Source organism: Arvicola amphibius, chromosome 10 (genome assembly GCF_903992535.2).
Source record: "Arvicola amphibius chromosome 10, mArvAmp1.2, whole genome shotgun sequence".
NCBI lineage: Eukaryota > Metazoa > Chordata > Mammalia > Rodentia > Cricetidae > Arvicola > Arvicola amphibius.
The window spans coordinates 107,954,302-107,978,856 of record NC_052056.1 but is presented as its reverse complement, the minus strand read 5'-3'; the positions used below and the strand labels follow the sequence as shown (position 1 = coordinate 107,978,856).

Below are 24,555 nucleotides of genomic sequence, written 5' to 3'. Positions count from 1 at the left end.
GAGCATATCCCACCATCCCTTTCTCTCTGCAGCCTGCCACACCCTCACAGTTCGTTATTAGTAAAGGTCTCTGCCACTCTTGGACTCGTGAGAGCCAAAGTTACATTTTTAACTTTTAATTACTATGCCTTAGAGATCCGTGAAACAAAAATACCTCTGACCTGCAAGCCCCCTGCCCAAGGACGGACCGTTCCTGAATGCTGGAGGCCGTTGTTTATGGGAGATAACAGCCACGTGTTTTCACTCCCTAAACAAGTTTGTTTGACCCGTCTGCACCGGACGTGCTTGATCCCATGTGGGTGGGAGGTATGGGGGCAGGAAATATGTCAGGATGTACGCTTGCCCCTGTTTGGACCTGATGGGAAATACAATGAATTATGGGTTCAATTCTTAAACCCTTGCCATACTAGATTCTGGGCTATTTTCCGGGAACCTGGCCATGGACCTGGCCAGAGCCCATCCACCTGGCCAGTATTTAATTAAAGCTTGCTTCAAATTCAGCTTTCAACTCTGGTAGTGGTCTTATTCATGATCGGTGTGATTAACAGAATTCCCCTGAATGGCTGCAGGCTAGGCAACAGAAAGCGCTGTTTCTGTTCGCGATCAGCAAAGGCCAGCAAGCAGCTGTCTAATGTTCCACGCTGCCACCTTCCCAGGGGACAGTCACACGATATGGAGAAGCACAGACATCAGCACAAGGATCACCGATTGCTGACTGGTTTCTGAACAATGAAGCAATCTTGATGACATCTCCATGTCCCACCTGGATGTCGGGAGTTTATGATTGTTGAGAAATGGACGTTCAATCGGGAATCAAACTTCTCCCAGGTACGGGCTAGAGACATGGCTCAGAGGTTAAGAGCACTAGCTGCCCTTCCAGAGGACTCACATGGCCGCTCACAACCGTCTGTAACTCCAGGGGATTCAACATCCTCTTCTACCCTCTGCAGGCAGCAGGCATGCATATGTTACACAGACATGCAGGTAAAACACACAAACACATAACACTAAAAATAAATAAAACAAGAACACAAACCTTGCCCAGGCCACCCAAAGACAACGAGGACTGGGCTGAAGATGTCCGGAGCAAGTGACTAGGGGACAGATGCCTAGGGTGTCACCTTGACAAGTTGCGGGAGCTTAAATGATAAATCTGTTCCTAATGACCGCTTGGGAGCAGCATGGTGGCGTACAGGCAGGGGCATGGGTTTCTGCTACTCCCCAGCCCACTTCTGGAATGGGCTAGAGAATCTAACACCAATGTGCTGTGGGGCGGGGTGTGCATCCAGGGGCTAGCAGAGATCTAGAACGGATGTGCTGTGGGGTGGGGTGTGCAGCCAGGGACTAGCTGGAAGGGTAGCCAGATCAGGCAGCTTTATAAAAGGAATTCACTGGAGAGTATTGCTGTGCCTCACACATGGTAGAGGCAGATACTGGTTTGTCTTAAACTTTTGCTATGCATATAAATGTATTCCTGTATAATGAAATGCGCATCTCAGTTATCTATAATTGATTCTCTTTTAAAATGAGGAAATAATGATCACTTTAAAAGGAATTTGTCAGACGGAGACTGATGTTGAGAAACATTCTCATTGCTACAGGGTTTTTCTGCCAAAAGCGTTGAGTCTCTTGTTAAAACTCTTAACATAGGCAACTTGTATTTGAAGCAATTTTCCTATTTGTTAAAAAAAAGTTTGAAAGGAAGAGGTTTGGTGGATTTTGCACTGTTAATACAAAACTGCGACCTTCCAATTAACATGAAGGGGACTGGGGAGCTTCAAGAAAAACTCGAAAGTTAAACAAAAACTTCTGCATAATTAGTGGGCATGGTTCACAATGAAGCTCATTAAGAAGTTGATCTCACACCGAAGCCCATGAAACAGCTTTCCTGAGTGGCGAGTGCAGCAAAGACCCCGGGGGAGGGAAGGGTGCAGAAGACGGCTAGAGGGTGTAGGTGCGACACTGGGCAAGGGGACTAGCATGGCAGGTTCCATATAGCCCGCAAGCATAACCACAGCTAACTGCCTGACTTCACGGTGACTAGCCAAGAGGACTCCGATGTTCCTGACACAAGAAAATGCTGGGGAAATTATGTTTCGGACTTAAAATTGCAGCCGGCGATTTCCGTGCGGACCTCTGCAGTGCTGTAAAACAACTCTGTGAGCAGAGACTGCCACCGAGGGTAAGGAGGAGAAGTAAAACCAGTGTCCCCAAATTGTTACCCTTCCCAAGAAGCAAAACCAGTGTCCCCAAATTGTTACTCTTCCCTCCCCCCAGAAAAGCCAGTGAAACACATTTAACCTCGTGGCTTTCAACACAAATCATGCGGCATTTTTGTAAAGATTTTGTGCCAATAAGATTTTCTGCATTCACAAATCTCATCTTTAGAAGTTCTACATTGTGTTTTTAGATATTTTATACAAATGCTGTCAGTTACAAATGTTTCTATAAGCCATCAATAGAGTGGCCAGTGGTCAACGTCTGTGTGTGTTTGGGTGCTGTGCTGTGTGGGCAAACCCAGGGCCTTGCACTTGAAGACAAGTATCACCTACTGAGCCACACCCCCCCAAGGTCTCACTGTGCAGTTGTGTATTCTTTCCTGGAACTTCCTATGTACTGCAAGTGAGCCTTGAACGCATGATCCTCTGTCCAGCTCCTGAAAGCTGACATTACAGGGGCACACCAACCACGCCTGGCTGCAGCTCACATGCTGGCACCGTCAAAGCTGGGGGCAGACTGTCCTAGGTTAGTGAAGAGGCTGGCATAATGCAGCCCCAGCAGTTAAGGGGAAGAGTGTACTGACGGCCATGGCTGGGAGGAAGGACTAAGTCGCTGAGCCGACTTCTACTGTGTTCTTACACCTTAAAATGTGTGTATTTCTTTTGTAAAGAAATCACATGGAAAAAATGCATACTAAATGGCAAAGGAAAAAATCTTACTAAGGTAAAGTTGATATTGTCTTAGTTTCAGCCAAGTGTAAGTTAGGTTAATTCTTAAGTTCATCTATCACTATAGATTCCCTGAAATATTAAGATCCCCTTTGGGGGCACAAACTAGTGAGCCTGTGAGAAGTCAAGTTATCCCCAAAAGGTACAGAAAAGATGCCTTGACCTAGGAAAGCTAGTTATTAAGGGGAGGGCGTCAGGTGTGTTCTTGCGCTAAGTGGATGCACACAATTCCCTGCCAGCTCTGACAGACGGTGCCACTCTCCAGGTTTGTCTCCTATTGGTGTTCAGCTGTCTCCAGCAAGCCCCTTTCTTCGTTGCTACACCTCTGCAGATCTTCCCTGAGTCACTGTGGCTTATGACATTCTGTCCAATTAGCCGTGGGCAAGCTTCCCTGTACCTTCACTGCAATGACCACTAACTGGTTCAATCAGAGCTACACAAAAAGCTGTTCTCGAAATCCCACTGCAGGGCAACGGGAACCCACTCAACTAAATCTCCGGTGGAACATATTTCTAAAATACGGATCAGATCAACTATTGCAACTTCGCTAAATTGTTAATTTGGTTGAGAATAATATCTTGTAAAAGAAAAAAAAAAACTCAGGAAAAGTTGAGAATCGAAATCTTGGAAGTCATGAACTTTGGGCATGGACATGATACTCCTCTCAGATTCCCAGCCATTTTGGATTTCAAAGTTTCTGACGGGACGTGCTCAATTAGTGAAATCTCTGCAAACGCCCCAAATCCAAACAACTCCAAACGCTGAAGAGCCTTTGGTCCTGAGCATCTCTGGTAAGGGATAGACAACCTATACAGGCCAAACCAAAGTTGACATATCAGAATTCATGTCATCTCTTTAGAAGCCAGGGTCTCAGGTAGTGTAGCCTGGCCTCACTCAGACTTGTGTGTAGCTGAGGGTGGCCCGCCTGCCTCCTCTACCTTCTGAATTCCGGGATTTCCGTCCTGTTTCCTTAGAGTGTTAGGGAACCAAAAACGAGGCTCCAGGCATGCTAGGCAAGCGTTCCACCCACCGTGCTACGCATCCAGCCCCTTCCGGCTGAATTGAGCTTGTTTTCTGGTAAATGGGACCATGAATACACCCCAGTGTGGGATGCTGGGTTACACACTCAGTGTGTGCGCTTGAGCAGTTCACCTCCACTGAGTGTGACAGGCAGCGAGCATTCTGGGTCTTCACATGCACATTTTGTAAGTCCTTTGCTGGTATTTGCTTGGAAAAACAGTGAATGAAGCCGGTTCTCACCGTGAAATCAGACTAATTCATTATCGTCAGTCGGAGGCTAGCTTAGATGTCAGGCTTGGCAGCTGCAACGGAACTAAAGCACTGTATCCATCATCAGAGGGAAAGTTACAACGGGGGGGGGGGAGGGGAAGGGTTTCCAAGGCTAGCAGAATGCGTGAGAAGGGTTCTTACGACTTCTTAGAAAACAAACTACTCTTTAAAAACAACTTTGATGAGTTAAGTGCGGAATGAATGAGAAACATATGGGTTTTATTTCTCCAAAGATGCGCGAGAGTTTAAACACTAGAGGGAATGTGTTTGCAAAGTGTGTCTGAGAAGGGTTACCAAATAGATTTCAAAATGCTTGAAAAATAGCCCGAGGAAGCTGGCAAACTTCAGATGGGGCACAATAGTTCATCTACCCCCAACTGCATAAGAAATGCGGGTACCACAACCCAAGATTTATGTTATAGAAGAGCGGTCATACTGTGGTTAGCTATTTGTGTAAGAAATTATTGAAGACCTGCTAACTGAAAGCCATCTGAAGCATGCAGCACTAAGCTGGACTGTGGAGCGGGGTGTCGATGGGGCCCCGTAGCTAATGACAACCATACATACAGCCGGAGAATGAGGCTGCACGGCCGAGTGCTGGAGAGCCGTGTGATGCTCCAAATGCATTCTTTGAAACTCTCAGGAGGCTTAGTTTATTCCATAAAGCCTTGCACAAAAAAAAAAAAAAAAAAAAAAAAAAAACAAGAAACATCCACCTGCACTCGGACACAGCGAGTGGCAGCAACAGCCTCAGGTGCATTCACATCTCACGATCCTGGAGCTCCTGCTTCACACACATGCACATACACACACACACACAACCACACATACACAACCACACACACACACACACACCCATCCCTAACATGAAAAGCAACAGGATGTGTTAAGACAGTCTTCTAAAAAATGTCCTGGTCAAAGAGCCCTGCCGGTAGGGGAAGGTGAGTGGTTAAGAATCTCAGAAAACAGGGCAAACTTGGCGAGTACCTACTGGGTATATTTGGCTTTGCTCGGAGTAATCCAGAGCCTAACCTGAGCTAGGCTAGGTTCCAATCCTCCTGCATGAGCGCCATGTACCTTCAGCAGGTTGCCCTACAGCCTCCTCGTCTGCAGGAGGCTGAGCAGAAATCTGATGACAATAAACGTGTCTCGAAGAGACTCAGTACTGCAAATGGCATCTTCGAGTCTTCAAGGCCAGTGTCGTGTATTTCTTAACTATTGTCAACCTGAGTGAATTAGCGGGACAACCCCAATCCAAAATGCTCCGGAATCAGAATGCTAGACAAGATGCCCCAAGCGGAGCCCACTACATCAAGCCTCGTGACAGGGCACGGCTTAAACAAAGGTATAGTAAAAGGACTGTAAGTTGCAAGATTACCCTCAGCCTTCATCCATAAAATACATACAAAACATAGGATCTGGGTTTAGACTGTAGTCCCAGACCTAAGATATACACAAATATTCCTAAGTCTCAAAGTGGCCAGACTCTTAAGCACTTCCGGCCCCAGCACATGGGACAAGGAATACTCGAGCTGTGCATATAGCACGCACTTTGCTCTCTGACTTGCTGCCTTGCTTTCCACCTTTGGCAGACCGCTTCACGGTGAGAAGCGCGCACACATCGGTCCCTAGATCAGAAGATCACTTAAAATCTCTGGCCAGCTTTTCAGTTCAGAGAGAGATGTTTGCGCCGTCACTGGCTCCTCACTTCAGCTCTGAGTGATGATGAGCCGCTCGGCACATCCACAGAAGGTAATATTGGGAGAGGTACGATTGCCTCCTTTCCCACCTGTGTGGGGTGCGGTAGGAGCAAGGGCTGTGAGGTGTGAGAGCTGGAGCCAGACAGGGGAGACAGGGGATCCCCGTTCCTCTGTCTGTTCACTGGAAAGGAAGTAGAGGATGTAGGGGGAGAGAGAGGACCAGGCCACGCTCAGCTTTCTCGGTTTCTTGATTAACTCCTGGTTTCCCTGGGGAAACCCCAGCAGTGAACACCACTCTGCTCCCAATCTACCTCACCGCTCCAGGATGCTCTGGCCCTCAGCCCTGGACAAAGGTCAAACGGCTTATGGGGCGGAGTGGGACAAGCTGGCCCTCCCTGGCCTCTTCTAGTTTGGTATCACTTGCCAGAAGGACAAAACGTCACTTGTGGTCACAGGAAGTAAACCGAACTGCTTCCAGGTACCTTCCAAGCTGCAAATAAGACCCAGTGTGCAGCAATGTAGCTGCGGGCAAACCCCAGCTTCACGCTTGGTCTCCCCAGAGCTCTTCTGGGAACCAAGTGTCTTAGTTTCTCTTCTGGAGCTTCGATAAAAATCCTGACAAAAGCCACTTAAAGGAGAAAGGTTGATTCCGGCTTACAGCTCAAAGTGCAGTCAGTCCTTCACAGGGACGAATCGAGGTGGCAGGAACGCCATGCAATGGGTCACATGGTATCCGCAACCAGAACGCAGAGAGAACGCAGGGAGAGAAGCCTGCCTGCTAGTGCATGCTTGCCACTGGCTCGGTCCACCTGTGGGAACCCAGGCTCCCAGCCAGGGAAGGGGCCAGCCCACAGTTAAGATAAGACATCCCCAGAGGCTAACCTCAATCTCCACCATTCCTCCTAGGTGCCGGCAGATCCTGTCAGGATAAACAGGAACCACTAGGAAGAATCATAGAGAATCCAGGGAAGAGAGACAACACACCTCAGACACCAGAACTCCCCTCTTCCCTGTCCCCAGACAGCTTGTACTCATCTGCCATGCTTCTCAGCGGAGGAAGAGAGGCCACTCATGTGCTACAGAGCGGTAGCAGTATTTGGAAAACCAAAGTCAAAGGGGTGTTTGGAGCCCATAATTCTATACCATGAAGAAATGAAAAACATTAAATCTCTCACTTAGGAACCCAGAGCAACAGTGTGTTATGTCTAGGCTCCAATTAAATCTCATTAAAATTACTGGGTGGGGGCTGTAGGGATGGCTCAGCGGTGAAGAGCCCTGGTTGCTCTCCCAGCGGACTTAGTTTCCAATTCTTCGCACCCACATGGTGGCTCACAACCGTCTATAACTCCAGTTCCAGGGGATCCCACACCCTCTTCTGGCCTCTGCAGGAGTGTATGAATGTAATACACATACAGAAATGCAGACAAAACTCTCTACATAAAAATAAAATAGTAGTTTTAAAATTAATGAGCATACGAAGAGATGCTCAACATCAGTTGTGATTGGGAACACGTGAATTAAAGCAGCTATTACACACTCACCATAATGGTGAAATTCAAACAATCACCACCACCAATTGCTGGTAAGGGTTTGGAGCAAGGGGAATCACACATTCTCTGCTGGTACACATGCAAGAGGGCCTTGGCCACACAGGAAGACAGCGCTGTCATTTTGTATGAAACTTCTCTGAGGATGCTCAGGGAGCACAGCTGGAGGTATTCACTCGAAGGTGCTGAAGAACTTAGTACCTCCTTACACAACCCCACACGTGAACACTGTAAATATGAAGCATCATTTACAGCCATTTTATTCATAATTGCAGGAGTTAGAAGTCCCTGAGACATCTTTCGGTACAAACTGAGAAAAGTTAAAGGTGCAACTGATTCGCGGGTGATGCACAGAAGTCTGAAAAGCTACCCATTCTGGTTCAACTAGACTGAGATCTGGAAAAGGCGAAACCACGGAGACAGGAGTATGGCTGGAGGGCCTGGGAGGTGGCCCATGGGATTTTCGGGGCAGCGAAATGATTATCCATGAAACAGTTATGGTAGGTACGTGCACTGAACTCTTGTCAAAATCCGTAACACTACGCAGAGCGAAGCCCACTGCAAGCTACGGACTTCCACGCCAGAGCACACGGACCACACCAGTGCAGCATGCTAGTCAAGGAGAGCTGGGGTATTGGTGGGGGAGAACGGAACCTGTAAGAACCATATCTGCTCCTGTTTTCCTAAAAGGTCTCTAAAAACTAAAGTCCGATAATTCAGGAAATGGCTCTTGGGGTGTCATCAAACAAGACTCATGATCTAGAAAATTCACCATACAGAATGTCCATTATGCAACAGTATCACATAAATATTTATTAAAATAGTTAATTGGAAAACTACACACATTACTACATCAACCTTAAGTTTATTAGTACATTACACAGAAAACAAAATCTCAAGTGGCCAACATGTGACTTCCTGAGGAAAGTCCGAACAAAGGTCACTGTCAGCTGAGGGGGGGTATGCTGTCCCTGTAGCCCCAGGAAGCCCATGTCCCATCCACAGCAAGCCACATGAGACTCCATCGACAGCCAGCTCTCTAAACGTTTATCCCGACATCACAGCTCACACACAAACATAGCAGACAGCAATGCGGAAAGTGGAGGAAACAGCATTTAAAGACGACGACTGAGAAACCTCTTTTTATTAATTAGTTTCAAATACTGGATGACAAACACTGGAACCAAAATCTTAGTGGCACACCTCCAAGCCATTCTGACACGTAGGGGTCCCATGGGCACTGTGTCGACAGTGTGGCCACCGAGGACAATGAGTGCTCACCAGTCACACGGCCCTGTGAGCAGGAGGGTTTTCCTAAAGTCCGTAGGTTCTCAGAGAGCGGACAGGGGAACTGCGGGGCTCCAGGTGTTTAAGATCGGCGTGTGGATTTGGATTTGCATAGGTCTAAGAAGCTAGCAGAGCGCGTGCTGTGTATGGATCTGCTCCATGGGATAAGAAACACTCAAAGAAAGAGGCCGGTCCCTCAAGGCAAGAAGCAACTTCTAGGCTTCACAGAAGGGTCATTTGGAGAACCTGGCTTTGCCAGAGGAGAAATGGCAAAATGTGTTTAAAAACAAAATTCAAGTTAAACTGGGTATGTGGCACACACCTTTAACCCCAGCACTTGGGAGGCAGAGGCAGGAGGATCTCTGTGAGTTCAAGGCCAGCCTGGTCTACATTGTGGTTCCAGGACAGCCATGACTACATGGTGAGATCTTGCCTCAAAATAATAAATAATAATTTTAAAAAATTAAAAATTAAAATTCTAGTGTAAAATTTGAAAGTTAACAGGAGGAGGCCAGAGCAGCAGAGAAGATGGTACCTGGAAAAACGGACCTGCAGGGAGAGGGGAAACTAAGTGGGGAGACTGAGCTCTTGGCTCCCCTCCCGAGGGCAAGCATGCTTGGCTCACTGGGGGGTGGGGAGGGAGCAGGCTTTGTGTCCGCCCGTTCCTAGCAGAAATCCCTGCCTCAATCCCCATGTGGTGCCAACCGTACCAATCCCATACCACTACCGATAAGCCAATATTTAGGCTTTAGGTTTTGTTTTTAGTTTTCTCAAGACCCGAGAAAAGCAAAGCAAAAATAATATTGTAGCATCATCTTAATATAGTTTTATTAACAAGGCACCTGAAATGAGAAATATCACCAAAAGTCGAGCTTTCAGAGGAAAAAAACTAATAAAAAAATTCAAAGAATTACTATTAAGTAAATATGCAAAAATATATTATCATATAGATTTAATTTTTTACTCTGTTTCATGTTAAGAAACAATATCTATCAAAAGCAAACGATCCAAAAATTAAATAAATAAGTATGACAAGCCTAAATTAAAATTATAAATAAGTAAACATGTAGTAATTCAAACAAAGTAAAAAAAACCTACAAAATAATTAGTGAAGATGAGAAGTAAACACAGGAGGTTTCGTATCTATCCTGACGTGTCCTTCGGCAGTGTCTTCCTGCTTCTGTTGTGACCGACTCGAAGAGTCACATAAATGTTGTGTGCACCACAAATTTAATAGCAGACATTCAAAACATTCAGAAACAAAACAAAGATACAAAAAAGATGGAATATTCCTGATTCTTTGTTCATACCGAGTTAAATGACCTTTGCTTGGAAAAGGCCAAGTCCCACCTACCATTTTACCCCAAAGCACAGGGCACACTGCAGCGTGACCTGTATTTCATAACGTAACAGTGGAAATGCATTATTATGGGACAAAAGGACTGAAGAACAGCAGCAGGGAAGCCAAAGCCAGACGCACTGTGCAAATGACTTGTCCAGCTCTTCACCTCTACCTCAAGTGGATGAGGAAGAGGAGGTCAGCTTGTCTACGCTTGGGCAGATTCGGGATCCTGCAATGCATCCAAGGAAGGAAGGCTCATGACCTTAGATACCTCAGACCTAAGGAGACCACCGATCCCTACAGAGTCACGACACGGGAAGACAGACGAGCAAGGGCAGCATTGTGAGCTGGCCTTGCGTGAACCTCCCCGGCAGCTGCTGGTTTTAGAGCCCCCCCCCCCCGGGGCGCCTGCCCGCCTTCTTCTGGGTGCTGCCCCACCCCCGCCACTCTCTGAGCAGTCCGGAGGTTAAACAGCTCTTTGAGGAAACTGTGACGCAGGTGCTCCTGCGGCGCCCATGGCAGGGTGCCCTGCGGTGTCTGAGCATTTTTGATGACAGAAGTCAGAGCCCAGTGTGTCTGGGTCACCGCTGAAAGGGCTGTGATGTCACTGCGTTTCCAAGCTGGAGCTTCCAAGCCATGTGTCTGGGGCATTTCATCAATATTAATTTACTTTCTTTTTCAAAAAAGAATTATGGAAGCAAAACATTTACAGCAAACACATTGCATGGGCACATCTTATCATAATTACATGTGGCATGGAAAAATAAAAATGGGTGGCAATAGATCTTTAATTCCTTTCTACTAGTTAAAACTTTTCATTTTAAAACAAATCAAAGGCCAAAGAGGAGAGAGGAAAGCCTTTTTGTATATTCTCTTCCCCAAACACAGAGATACTGTGTCTCTCCATTCATGAGCTGAACTGTGCTGAAGGCAGGAGTGACAGTTACCGAAAAAAATGTCCAGCCAGAGCTTCACTGTCTGAAGCAGCTTTGCAAGCTGCACAGCCTCCGTCCACCATCCTGCACACAGAGAGTGACCAGCACAGTGTGCCCAGGAAGGAACTGTCCATCACTCCCGTGAAGGAACCCTATACACACCAGTCACTGTGCCGTGGCCCCAAATGCTGCTGCTTTCAAAGGACAGAACCAACCACCTCTGCTGGGATAACACATTCTGCCTTACAACTGAGAAGCAAACAAATGTCTCCTGCGGCCAAGACAGGGATGAGAGACATCTGGAGGGGCCTGTGCCAGACCCTTCCAAGGGTTTAAGCCATGCAAAGCCTTTGCTGTCCATTGGCAGCAAAATGGGACAGGAGGGCTGTAGAGACACCTGACTCTCCTACCTAACTCAGCTGCAGCAAACACCACTTACCCTGGGATGGATGCGCAAAGGCTGCGCGGAATCATATGAAGGAATAAGAAAAATTAGATTGATACAAAGGGAAATAGTGCAAAATCCAGAAAAGGCCTACTGACCCGGGGTTACAGAGAGGTCTCTTTGTTTTTGTTTGTTTGTGAACAACACTATTAGATGGTGATGGTTTGCTAGAGAATTGAGTGGGGTTATTTATTTCTGTTTGTTTTTGGAGAGAAGGCCTTGCTGTGCTGCGCAGGCTGGTTCAGACTACATGCATGTTTGCGTGCCTGGGGCCACGGAAGTCAGATGTGCTGCATTTTCACTACCTATTCATGAGCTGGAGGACATTGGGTCTTTCCATTTCCTAGTGATCCTCCTGCCTTGCCCTCCACCTTAGCTGCTCATTTTATTTTTTTATTTATTTAATTTTTTTTTTTTTTTTTTTTTTTTTTTTTTTTTTTTTGGTTTTTCGAGACAGAGTTTCTCTGCAGCTTTAGAGCCTGTCCTGGAACTAGCTCTTGTAGACCAGGCTGGTCTCGAACTCACAGAGATCCGCCTGCCTCTGCCTCCCGAGTGCTGGGATTAAAGGCGTGCGCCACCACCGCCCGGCTAGCTGCTCATTTTAAATGTTTATAAATTATCTAAGAGTTCTGCCGATGCCCTGATGGAGAAGGTGAGGTCAACATCTAATCTGAAATATTAAAAGTGGACACAGAACTATTTCCACAGCACAGACGCTAAGTGCGTAGTCGCCAGCGATGGTACTGATAACAAAACATGCCTCCTGATAGCTTATACAACAAACAAGTCTCCGCTGGAGCAGGTCCAGCTGTTTCAACAGCTGTGCAGTCACAGTTAGGACTGGTGGAGAGCCATGTGCTCTTGGACTTTTTGATACTGCAGGGCAAGTGGATTTGACAGACTGCAACCGCTGAGTCACCCACAAACAAACATTTTTCTAGTATGTTTTCCAGTGGTTTCTCCATCCTCATTTGAAAATGTGAAAGAAAAGCAGGGACCTGAGATAGCTCCCGACTGTCCAAAGACTCCTTACATGCTTGTTGGAACCCAAACTGATCTCAGAGATATCCCCTCTGCTATTGGGAAACTTGCCAAGACCAGACAGAAGCTACCACTGAGGGACTGCTGAAGAGCTGGCCCGGGATTGGAAGGCTGTCCCTTCCTGGCGCTCTGAAGAAGGCACGCAGAAATGCCTCGTTTAATAACATGCTCCTTGGAAGCTGCCGATTCTCTCCACCCTTGAGTGGATCCGGACTTGGGTGAGACTCGTGAAAAGTGGACGGAGGCTGTCCTGCCCTTCCTAGGACGCACTACGTGTGTGACTGTGACCGAAAGGGTGTGTGTTTGCCGTTTGCTGATTTGGGGATGGGTTTCTATCTTCATTGATAAATGAAAAAACACATTGCACCTTTTGAAGTACACTGACTGGACTGAGTCACTAATAAAAAAAAAAGTTCTTTTGCCCCATCAGCCACTTTCTTATGCGCTTAGCCCAGGTTCACAATCACTGTGACGCTCCTAGAGTCAGCTGAAGGGCTGGTGCATAGGCTCCCCTAAGGGATGGTGCTGGAGGACAGAGGACATGGTTACTGACGACTGCCATCTCCCTGCAGGCGATGCGGTCACAGGCCTGCTTCAGTAAGATGCTATGATATGTGGGCTGGGGAGCATACTTGACCAACACGGGGACCAGTCAGGCTATCACCTTTTCTTCTTCCATGCCTATGAGGAACCCTTGATCAACTGGCTGGAGTTCTCTCATTCAAGAAAAAAGCCAAGAGTCGCATAACTCTTCAGAAGTGTTAATAGATTTTATCAGATTATTTTGTTTGTAGGTTCCAATTTTTAAAAATGTTTAGGTGGCCTACTCCCCAGTCCTAACTGTGTGGATTCATCAGCGCTGAACCAATGCTTCCTTGTGTCTCACTTCTTTGTAGACAAATTCTTTTCAGATGACATTAAACAAACAAAACTATTCGCAAGCCAATAAATAAATAGATAAATAAATAAATAAATAAATAACCCGGGGGTGGGGCTGGAGTCCCAGCTACTCAGGAAGCTGAAAGGGAAGATCATCTGAGCCCAAGAGCGGAAGACCGGCTCAGACAACCATGTGAGACCCTTCCTCCAGATACACAAGTAAACGCACGTTTGCTCCTCTGTCTCTCAACCTAACTCTTCAAGAATTAGTCCCATCACGATAAGATCATGGCTTCCGATTTGAAATACATAATGTGTGTCTCAGAAGAAAGAGGACACTTTCTAGGAATGAGATGAACCCAGGAGCTTGGAGAGTCAGATTTAGATTACCTGAAAGGAACACAACAGGTCTGAGTAAGGAAAAGAGATCAAATGTCTTACGTACACATCACAGTGAGAGATTTTGAAAATGCCTATAGGATGTACATAGTTTTAAAATAGTAGGCTTGAGAATCAAGATTTCAGGATGTTATCACAGACATGCTTTTTACACGCTTATATGAAAGGATGGATTGCCTGATGATCCAAATGGATGGACATAATTAATTATAGAGAATCAACATGAGGACCCAGAACATGCAGCTCCCTTTCTGGGATCTTCCTACTGTCTAATTCCATGTCTAATGAGCGTGTCGGATTCCTATTCTAATCCCATTGCATACACAGGGTCTTAGAAGGAAAACTTTCTAATTATTGAGTATTGTTCACTGTTAGTATACTGTTTGCAAAACAAGCTGTCTGAGAACCATAAGAGGTTTTATTTGTGGGGCTGGGGATATGGCTCAGCCATTAAGAGCACTGAGTGCTTTTGAAGAGGACCTGGGTTCTATTCCCACCATCCTTATGGTGACTCACAACTGCCTGTAACTTCAATTCCAGGGGATCCAATGCCCTCTTCTGGCCTCCTCAGGAACTGCAACACATGTAGTAAACAGACATACAAACTGGCAAAATACTAGTATATGAAAGAAAAAGAAATGTTTGTTTTGCATTAGCCTAGAGGCTAGACTTGTTTAGAACTCAGAGTACTTATCTCAAGCATAAAAGTCAAACTCAACAAAAAAGCAGTGTTGGAAGTGAGAAGAAATAATCGCTCTATTGATTTGAGCACATTGAAAGAAAAGTGAGAACTCTGGACAACAGGGTGAAGACGTGCTGCTAACGAAGTAAGATTCGTCCCATCTTCCCAAATGATGTGGGAGAGGCACTAGCAAAAAATGATTATATGCCAGGGGAAAAACCATAGATCACAGACTATTCCTTGATAGACAGAAGCCAGCAGCTAAGAAGAACTGGCAGAGAAGTAAAAATTCTAATTACATATTAGATCCTAACAGTATTAAGTTCTACAGATTTAAAATGCATTATTTCTTTCAGAATTTACTATCTATCATTCTCAAAATGACAATTAATAAATTTGACAGAAATTGAGTTTCGCTGTGTGTGTGTGTGTGTGTGTGTGTGTATGTGTGTGTGTGTGTGAGCGCGCACTCACACCCGGTGCACATATGTGTCTTTTATGATCAGAGAGTAAAGAACTGGGAAAACAGACAATGAATGCAAGTAAGCAAGAACATTTGGCCAAGGCTCTGTAAGCGAGGCCCTCCAGCCCAGTCCTACCCCTCAGCCCGGCCCACTGGCTTGCGTGCTCTGTGGCGTGAGGACGAGGTTTGTGAGCTCGAAGCCAGCAGACTCTACAAACGTCTCATTTCTCAACCGCCTTTCTCTGTGGCTCTAGACATTTTGCTTTGCTTTGGCGTTTAAGTGAAATTTTCTCTGATGAAAAATTCCAGATTTTTTTTAAATTTAAGGAATTTCTTCACACTTTATAGGCAAAAATACCAGAAATGAAAGAGCTGACAAAAATCACGCAGATCCAAATTCAACCATCCACTTCTCGTACTTCTCCAGGTCCGCGGCGGAGACAGACTTGGCAATTTTCTTCAGCGCCAGCTCAAAGTCCCCTCTGGTGACAGGCATCTGCAGCTCCTCCTTGGACAGGGCCCTGATCTCTTCCGGACTCAAGCCGCTGATGCGCCGCCTCATCGCCATCAGAGACGCGTCCCTGGAACCAGGCAGAGCCGTCAGTAGCCGCACCCGCACGCGCTCTCGACACATCTAGCTATTACAAAGTTATGACAAACGTGCCAAGGGCTATTTTATATGTGCTCTTACGATGCCACTCAGAAAGTTGCCCTTCATCCTGAAATTTCAGAAGAGGTTAAAAGCTCATACATAGCTGGGGAGGTGGCTTGGTTGGAATGGTGCTGGCTATGTAAGCACAAAGGACCAGGTATATTGCTGGGTACATTGGCACATGCTGGTAATCTTAGGGTTGGGGAGGTGGAAACAGATTTCCATAGGACTTGTTAGCTAGCTAGCCTAGCCTACTTGGCAAACCTCAGGCCACTGAGAGACTCTGTCCCAAAAAACAAACCAAAAAAAAAAAAAAAAAAAAAAAAAAAAAAAAAAAAAAAACAGGGGAAGGCCAGGTGTGGTAGGGCACACATTTAGTCCCAGTAACCAGGAGGCCGAAGCAGGCAGACCTTTATGAGTTTAGGGCTAGCCTGGTTTACATAGCCAGTGAGAGATACACAGTGAGACCCTGCAAAAAGAAAGAAAGAAAGAGAGAGAGAGAGAGAGAGAGAGAGAGAGAGAGAGAGAGAAAGAAAAGAAAGAAAGAAAGAAAGAAAGAAAGAAAGAAAGAAAGAAAGAAAGAAAGAAAGAAAGAAAGAAAGAAAGAAAGAGAAAAAGAAACCAACCCATATGTACCATACACAGAAAACCAGGTGGCCAGTGCCTGAGAAACAAAGCCCAAGACTGATCTCTGACCTCCAATATGCATGTACACACATGTGCACAGATATCTGGAGACATTCACATCCCTGCACACACACAGTCACACACACACACACACACACACACACACACACACACACACACACACGATAGGAAGAGGTAGATTTATCACAGAAGCCTGGGGCAAACTCGGCTAGCACTCAGTCCTCTTTATTCTCTGTGCCTCAAAAACAGCCAGGAAGCTTAGGAAGAGGAAGTCCAATTTTGGAATCCAGAGCTGCGTACTTGGAATGAGCATATGGCTAATGTGAAAATAATTTGAGCCGTGTGAGTCAGTCCCCAGCCCAAGCAGCAGGAGGGAAAGGCGGGGCATGAGCACATCCACATACTGGAGAGAGTTCCCTACATGGGATGTTTGTGGGAAGCCAACAGTAGAAACTCGGGCTTCTCCTGACTTCATTCAGCCCCTTTGCCCAACTATAAATAAAAAGGAGGTTTAGAAGAAGCGGCTGAGTTCTCATCAAGACCTACTTGGAAGGACAAGCCAGCCACACCTCCAGGATTGCCAGGGTTTTACTAGAGACTGTGAAAACTATAGTGGGCGTTGGGCCTTTGGACTCAGACACACCTAGAAAAACACTAGCAGAAAACATGAGAAAAACAGGCGCCAACGCTTCCAGGGAAAGCTGCTGAGACCAATTACGCAGACTTCTCCATATAAGAACAAAAAATTCTCTTTATCGGGTGATGTGTCTAAAAATTATGAAACCCTAAAGAAAACGTGTGTTTCTTCCACCAATGAAATCGGTCAACTTCATTCATCTGCATGTGGTCCAGATCTGCCCAATGAAGCACACAACATTGCCTCCATCAGCATAGCTGGGCTCCAGCCTAGAGTTAACTAGCCAGAGGCTGCTCAGCTGTTATTGCCAAGTAAGACACAGCGGTTCTCGGGATAATCAAGTCTAAGTGAGGAGCAGGGCTGGAGCTCACCGGTAGAGAGCACTTGCCCAGCATGTGCAACACCCTGTGTTGTGCCCAGTACCACAAGGGGGAAAATCCCAAACCCTAAGTGAGCGTCTGTAATCCTAGCACTCCTAAGACGGAGGCAGGAGGACCATGAATTTATACTGTGGGCAACAGAGGATCTGGTACCAAGAGCAGAAGAAAGCAAAAATCATCATACTATGTACTTGTTTGTCTAACAACCAATGAAGGCATGTGTTAAGGGGACAACTCCTATATAGTATTAGGTGGATGCAGGTTTTCAGGGCTGACCATTTGGCACTAATTGGTGGCTGCACCATGGGGAAGACGATTTCTCCTGCTCTTAGCATTCCTTTGCCTACAGTTCCTTGTCTAGGGTTGAGGCCTCCTGAGCTTGGCCACCTCCCTATCAGCATATCCACTGTTATACAGTTCACATTTTGGTAGTCACTGGGGAAGAAGAGAAAAGGAGAATGATGTAATTATAGCTTCAAAGTAATATTTTTATTAGAAGAAAGTAAAGCTCGTTGAAAAGAAGGAGCTAGTGCACCAGCGGGAAAGCCTTCAAGGGAAGGAGCTGCTGCCTTCTGTCTGGGACTATTCCACTGACCTAGAGACTAGCTGTCCTATAACACTAAAGTGACGCAGCCGCAGGTCACAAAGACACACCTGCAGACGTTAGTTATGTCGGCGCCAGAATAGCCCTCCATCTTGTCCGCGATGTCCTCCAGACGGATGTCAGGATCCAGCTCCACCTCCCGAAGGCTGATCTTCAGAAGCTCAGCTCTTCCTTTTGCTGTTGGAAGACAAAATGGTTTGTGTAAGTTTACATTTACTGAGGAATCCCATACAACATCCAGACCAAGAGAGCAATATGAAAAAGAGACAAAGATGGCGAGTCCCCAGTGCTCCGGATAGTCCCCCAGAGCTCCAGACAGTCCCCCAGCGCTCCGGATAGTCCCCCAGCGCTCCAGACAGTCCCGCAGCGCTCCGGATAGTCCCCCACTGCTCCGGATAGTCCCCCAGCACTCCGGATAGTCCCCCAGTGCTCCGGATAGTCACCCCACCGTGCTCCAGATAGTCACCCCACCGTGCTCCAGATAGTCACCCCACCGTGCTCCAGATAGTCACCCCACAGTGCTCCGGATAGTCCCCCAGTGCTCCGGATAGTCACCCCACCGTGCTCCGGATAGTCACCCCACCGTGCTCCGGATAGTCACCCCACCGTGCTCCGGATAGTCACCCCACCGTGCTCCGGATAGTCACCCCACCGTGCTCCAGATAGTCACCCCACCGTGCTCCGGATAGTCCCCCAGTGCTCCGGATAGTCACCCCACCGTGCTCCGGATAGTCACCCCACAGTGCTCCGGATAGTCACCCCACAGTACTCCGGATAGTCACCCCACAGTGCTCCGGACAGTCCCCCAGCGCTCCAGACAGTCCCCCAGCGCTCCGGATAGTCCCCCAGCGCTCCAGACAGCCCCCCAGCACTCCAGACAGCCCCCCAGCGCTGCTCCGGATAGTCCCCCAGCGCTCCAGACAGCCCCCCAGCACTCCGGATAGTCCCCCAGTGCTCCGGATAGTCACCCCACAGTGCTCTGGATAGTCACCCCACCGTGCTCCAGATAGTCACCCCACCGTGCTCCAGATAGTCACCCCACCGTGCTCCAGATAGTCACCCCACCGTGCTCCAGATAGTCACCCCACAGTGCTCCGGACAGTCCCCCAGTGCTCCGGACAGTTCCCCCAGCATTCTGGATCTGCTGCACAATGCAGAGGCATTCTCCTCTGTATGCCGCCACTGAGAACTGCAGGGACTTCATTCTCCTTACAGATCCAAGGCCTGCTATGAGAACTGAAGACCTGAGCTCTCCAGGACAGACAAACACCAGAAGTGCTGCTGAGTAAACCACGGCAGGGGAGGGGTAGCAGTCTAGAGCACTGGCTGCCTTGCAGAAGAATTGGCTCTTTCATGACACAATTCTTTCCCTAATTCACAACATGAAAGCATGCTCACAAATGTTTGAAGAGGTCTGTTTACAGGATCTCGTGGCAGATTCTACAATGCGAATACATACGGGAAGAACCAAGCACCACCGAGATGCTCTGGAGGAACAGCAAGGTGGGAAGAATCGCTGCTAACAGTTTATAAGACGGCCTGCAAGGCCACAGTTTCCGCAGTGGGACGCTGTGGAGACAAACACATCAGTGGACAGAAACAGGAGCAAGGGGACATCAGACTCCAGGGTCAGGCAATACGGAAATGTAAGTCTATCCTCAGGGAAAATGAGATCTAGTTTCCCCTCATACTATGTACAAAAATCAGTGCCAATACATTACAAGTAAAATAAATGGGAAACTATAAGCATTTTAGAAAAGAACTAGAAAAGCAGTTTACGATCTTAGGGAGAATTCTCAAGATAGATGTTTTTTAAAGAGGAGCGCTGGGGCTGGAGAGATGGTTCAGCAGGTAAACCACTTGCCGTTAAATCTTCAGGACCTGAGTTTGGATCCCTAGCACACATCAAAATCTGGAAGTGAACACATGGAATCCTTAATTCCTGTACCGGAAAGGAGGCAGAACTGGGAGGCAGAACCGGGGTCCTGAAGGAGGGGGCAGAACTGGGATCCTAAAGGAGGAAGAACCAGAGTGCTGAAGGGGGCAGAACCTGGGTCCTGAAGGAGGGGGCAGAATTGGGGTCCTGAAAAAAGGAGGCAGAACTGAGGTCCCGAAGGCTCACTGTCCAGCAAGTCTACTCAGTCAGTGAGCTCAGGTTTGTAGGAGACAGGAGGGAGAGATGAGGACCCCAACACTGATCTCTGGTCTCCAGAAGCGTGTGTACAGCACTCCCGCACACAGGTCCACATGCATGCAACACATGACACACACACACACCACACACAGCAAAGGTGTGCAGGAAAAGATAATGCTTGAATAATTAGTTCTAATTATCACAAAAACCGTGTCCCCAACTATTCTTATGCTGAAGTCCTAACTCCAAGTCCTTTGGAATGTGACTGCATCTGGGGACAGAGGTTTTTAAAAAGATACAATGAGGTCACATGAGTCTGCCCTAACCCAATATCACCAATGTTCTCATTAAAAGGTTAGGACATACACGTATTCAGGAGGAAGGCCATGTGTTAACACCAGGGGAAGATGGCATCTACTAGGCAAAGAGAGGGACCTCAGAGTGAAAGATGCCCACACAGCCTTGATTCTAAGGAATCAAAGCCCTTTCTCCTCACTTGCTCAGGTGACAGCAGCCTTGCTGGAGAGCCCCTGTGCTCTGTGCTCCTGTTGACTGTGGCTTCGCTCCTCTCCTAGAGACCCGACAGCCACCTTAGAAGGGAGCACTGTTTTCCCTTGGCTCATGTTTTCAGATGGCCCATGGCTAGGACAGGATGAGAAGGTCTGGCATCCTGTGTCTGTCCTCCTGGCTGGCTTATCCTCTGGGCAGATTCCACTCACCCTGCACATAAGCAGGTTGATTTCTAGAAAAATATTTTGTCTGGAACCATCATTCAGGGTTAATCTGACTGAGATGCGCCTAGTCTCTCATCCCCCTCAAGGTAAAGGCACACTGACCAGAACACCAGCCCATCAATGGAAGGAGGAAAGGTGGCACCTGTGCTCTGGATGGCCTCTGCCTATGCCCAGGAGAGTGTGGATGTTCCTCTCTCCTTTGTCACTTCTTCCTGCATCCAGAACCATCTCTCTGTCACACAGAAGCTGGCTGCAGGCAAAGTTTCCTCTTCCCCATCCTCCCATGGCTGATGACACTTTTCTGTATCCCAGCACTGACGTCTCGGAGAGAGCTCCACCTGCACCACACCCAGGTCCATTACACCTGCAGCCTGGACTTTGTGACTTACACAGCTATGAACCAGCACATTTCTGTTGTTAGATGCAACTAGGTTTGGGTGCTTGCAGTAGCACCCCTAAAAAAACCAAACACGGTAGAGCACCACATGGCACCAGGAAAAAACTATAACTACATCTATCTGTATGTGGTAACGCAGAGTCTCTAAAAACACACTGAGAAAAAGCAGCAAGGCAAAGAGACACCATTTTGTGAATGAATTTATATAAAATTGCAAAAGAAATAAAGCTGTTTGGAAATACATTAAGGGATAAAATTACAAGGAAAAACAATAAATGACTTCTATAAAAGGAACGACAGTGGTTAGCAGTCAGGAAGAGAGTGTGCTAGCGAGGACTCTGTGGAGCTGCTGCGTTCTGAGGACGTCCTGTCTCTTTCCTAGAAGTAGGGACAAGAGTACTTGACTTGCCAGCTATTGACTAAACCGAGAATGCTAATAAATGAGCCTGCCCTGAGTTGTTCACACGTACAACACAGAAGAGTAGTTACAGTGGGAAGACAACAAGCAGGCATTGTTTGAAGTTCTCCAAAGAGAGAGAGAAAGAGAGAAAGAGAGAGAGAGAGAGAGAGAGAGAGAGAGAGAGAGAGAGAGAAGAGTGCACAACTTGGAAATCTTCCCCTGAAGATAGTGTTCTGGAGATGAAAATGAGCCTGTGGCCTTTGGGACAGACGTGTTCGAGTCACCGGCGCAGAGCTGTGACGCGGTGTGACGGCGCAGGACGGCTGGGTCTCCGAGTGAAGTCACTTCAGCTGCTGCTGTAGCTGAGACCATTTCACTGCTCAACTAGTAATTAAGCACCACTGTATGAAAAAGCAATGCTTGTAAGCCATGGGATTGTCAAAGTGGCAGAACAGAGAGTACCAGCCAGCAAAGGTGCCACGAGGCAGAGCCTGAAGCTGAGATTCTACCAATTAATTATATTACATAGCCTGGAGGCCAGGCCACAAGAGTGATCAAGTCATATGCTATGAACTACAGTTTCAAAATCCATAGGCAAGGCTTCCCTTTCTAGGCACAGAGAAGTAACTGATACCAGACCAGCCCTCCTGTGGCAAACAACTATAAACTTAGATAAAATCACGAGGCCAAGTGTTTTCATGCATGGGCGTTTGCCGGCCTGTATGGCTATGCACCCTTGTGTATGCCATGCCTGCATAGCCTGAAGATGGCACTGGAGCCCCTGGGACTCAAGTTACAAATGGCTGTGAGCTGCCATGTTGGTGCTGGGCCCTCTCAAAAAGCAGCCAATGCTTTTAACCACTGGCTATCTTTCCAGACCCAAGAATTTTAAGATAGGTTTTTCTGAATTTTACCCTTTAGAGGAAAGCAATACCCAGACTCCCTAGAATATAAAGCATATGATATAAATCACTAGACATATTAATAAACAGAAAATGCAAATAAATCAAGAAAAACCAGACAATAGAAACAGGTGGTGTAAAAGCTAGCATGGGTTAATTAAGTGAGAAGTAGCAGTTTATTTCTGAGAAAACATTAAAGTTCAGAGGCTTAAAGTAATGTTTTAGTCCCACAGTTTCTGAGAATCAGAATCTGGAAGAAGCTTATCTAGAGAGTTCTGGCTTGGGGTCTCGCTGGCTAATTCATTTATTCAACTTGGCTGGAACACAGTGCCCAAATTTTATGTCCAACTATATCCTGGAGCTCAGTATTTAAACTGGTGGACTTTGAGGACAGCAGACCAGCTGCCCCACAATGTGGCTGAGCCTCCCCCAGAAAAAGGGAACCCGGAGGCCAGCAACTGCCGGTGACATCAGCTCTTCCTGGGCCTCTACCGTGGCAGCTAACCCTGCACACTGTGACCTGCCAGCCTCCGTGGTTACATGAGCCATAGCCTGGAATTACTCCGTCCATCAGTATCTCTCTCTCTTCCTGTCTCCTCTTCTCTCTCCTTTCATGCCTCCAGCACACAGACAGAGAGATGTACTCTAAAGGTTCTTTCTCTCTGACCAGCCCTAATAGAAGATGTCCTGGTTTCTTTCTGCTGCTGTGATAACATATTCTGGCCGAAGTGACTTATCAGGAGGACGGGTTTACTTGGCACATCCATCACTGGGGGAAGTCAGAGCAGGAACTCAAGCAGGAACCTGCAGGCAGGACTGCTGGCCACTCCATGCAGCATTACCTCCAACCAGGGAAGTCGAGCAGAAGGTGGAGGATGCTGCTTGCTGGCTCACAGACTCCTGCTCAGCTAGCTTTCCTATATAGTTCAGGTCCAAATGAATAGGATGGTGCTACCCACAGTAGACTGCCCCATCCACATCAACTAGTAAGACAATTCCCCATGGACATGCTCACAGGCCAATCTGATGTAGGTATCCATTAAGACTCCCTTCTCAAATGCAAATCAAAATAACTCTGAGATTCCATCTTACACCTGTCAGAATGGCCAAGATCAAAAACACTGATGACAGCTTACGCTGGAGAGGATGTGAGGTAAAGAGAACACTCCTTCATTGCTGGTGGTAGTGCAAACTGATACAGCCACTTTGGAAATCAGTATGGCAATTTCTCAGAAAATTAGGGAACAACCTACCTCAAGGCCCAGGAATACCACTTTTGGGTATATACCCAAAGGATGCTCATCATATCACAGGGGCATGTGCTCAACTATGTTCATAACAGCATTATTTGTCATAGCCATAACCTGAAAACAATCTAAATGCCCCTCAACTGAAGAATAGATAAAGAAAATGAGGTACATTTACACAATGGAGTACTGCACAGCAGAAAAAAAAAATAATGACATCTTGAAATCTGTGGGCAAATGGATGGATCCAGAAAAAAAATCATATTGAGTGAGGTAACCCAGACCCAGAAAGACAAATATCACATATACTCACTCACAAGTGGCTTTTAGACATAAAGCAAAGAAAACAAGTCTACAATTCATAACTCCAGAGAACCTATGTTGTAGGAGGTGCTTGTTTGTTCGTGGCTGCTCAGCCCCGAAATAATCACACAGAAACTATATTATTTGCAATACTGTTTGGCCAATAGCTTAAGCGTTATTTTTGGCCAACTCATATTGTAAATTAACCCATCTCCATTAATCTGTGTATCACCATGAGGCTGTGGCTTAGCAGGTAAAGTTCCAGCATATGTCTCCAACAGGGCTACTTGGGTTCTCTCTGACTTCGCCTTCTTTCTCCCAGCATTCACTTTAGTTTTCCCTATCAGGCCAACCCAGTTTCTTTATTTATTAACTAATAAAAGCAACACATATACAAAAGGAAGATTTTAACTTTAACACAGAAAAATTACATATAACAAAACAGGTATCAAGCAAGAATTTCAGTTACAATATTTACATCTACTTTATCTTTTATCATAACTAAGAACTATAATTATAACTATCTATTCTTCAACTTAATCAAAGACTCAAGAAGGAT

General features: G+C 46.7%; 1 protein-coding gene across 5 annotated transcripts in view; it reads right to left on the bottom strand.

The window, feature by feature from the left end:
* Positions 1-12,071: 12,071 nt before the first annotated feature.
* The window catches only part of Katnal1 (katanin catalytic subunit A1 like 1), a 57,312-nt gene continuing 44,828 nt past the window's right edge, over positions 12,072-24,555 (bottom strand). For 4 of the 5 annotated variants that reach the window (XM_038345311.1, XM_038345310.1, XM_038345313.1 and 1 more), the window contains exons 10-11: positions 17,930-18,056; positions 12,072-15,539 (exon numbers count right to left, since the gene is read on the bottom strand). In XM_038345311.1, the coding sequence (XP_038201239.1) occupies positions 15,341-15,539; positions 17,930-18,056 (326 nt within the window). In that variant the 3' untranslated portion in view covers positions 12,072-15,340. The remainder of the gene's footprint in view (positions 15,540-17,929; positions 18,057-24,555) is intronic. The other variant, XM_038345314.1, reaches the window with a different exon arrangement.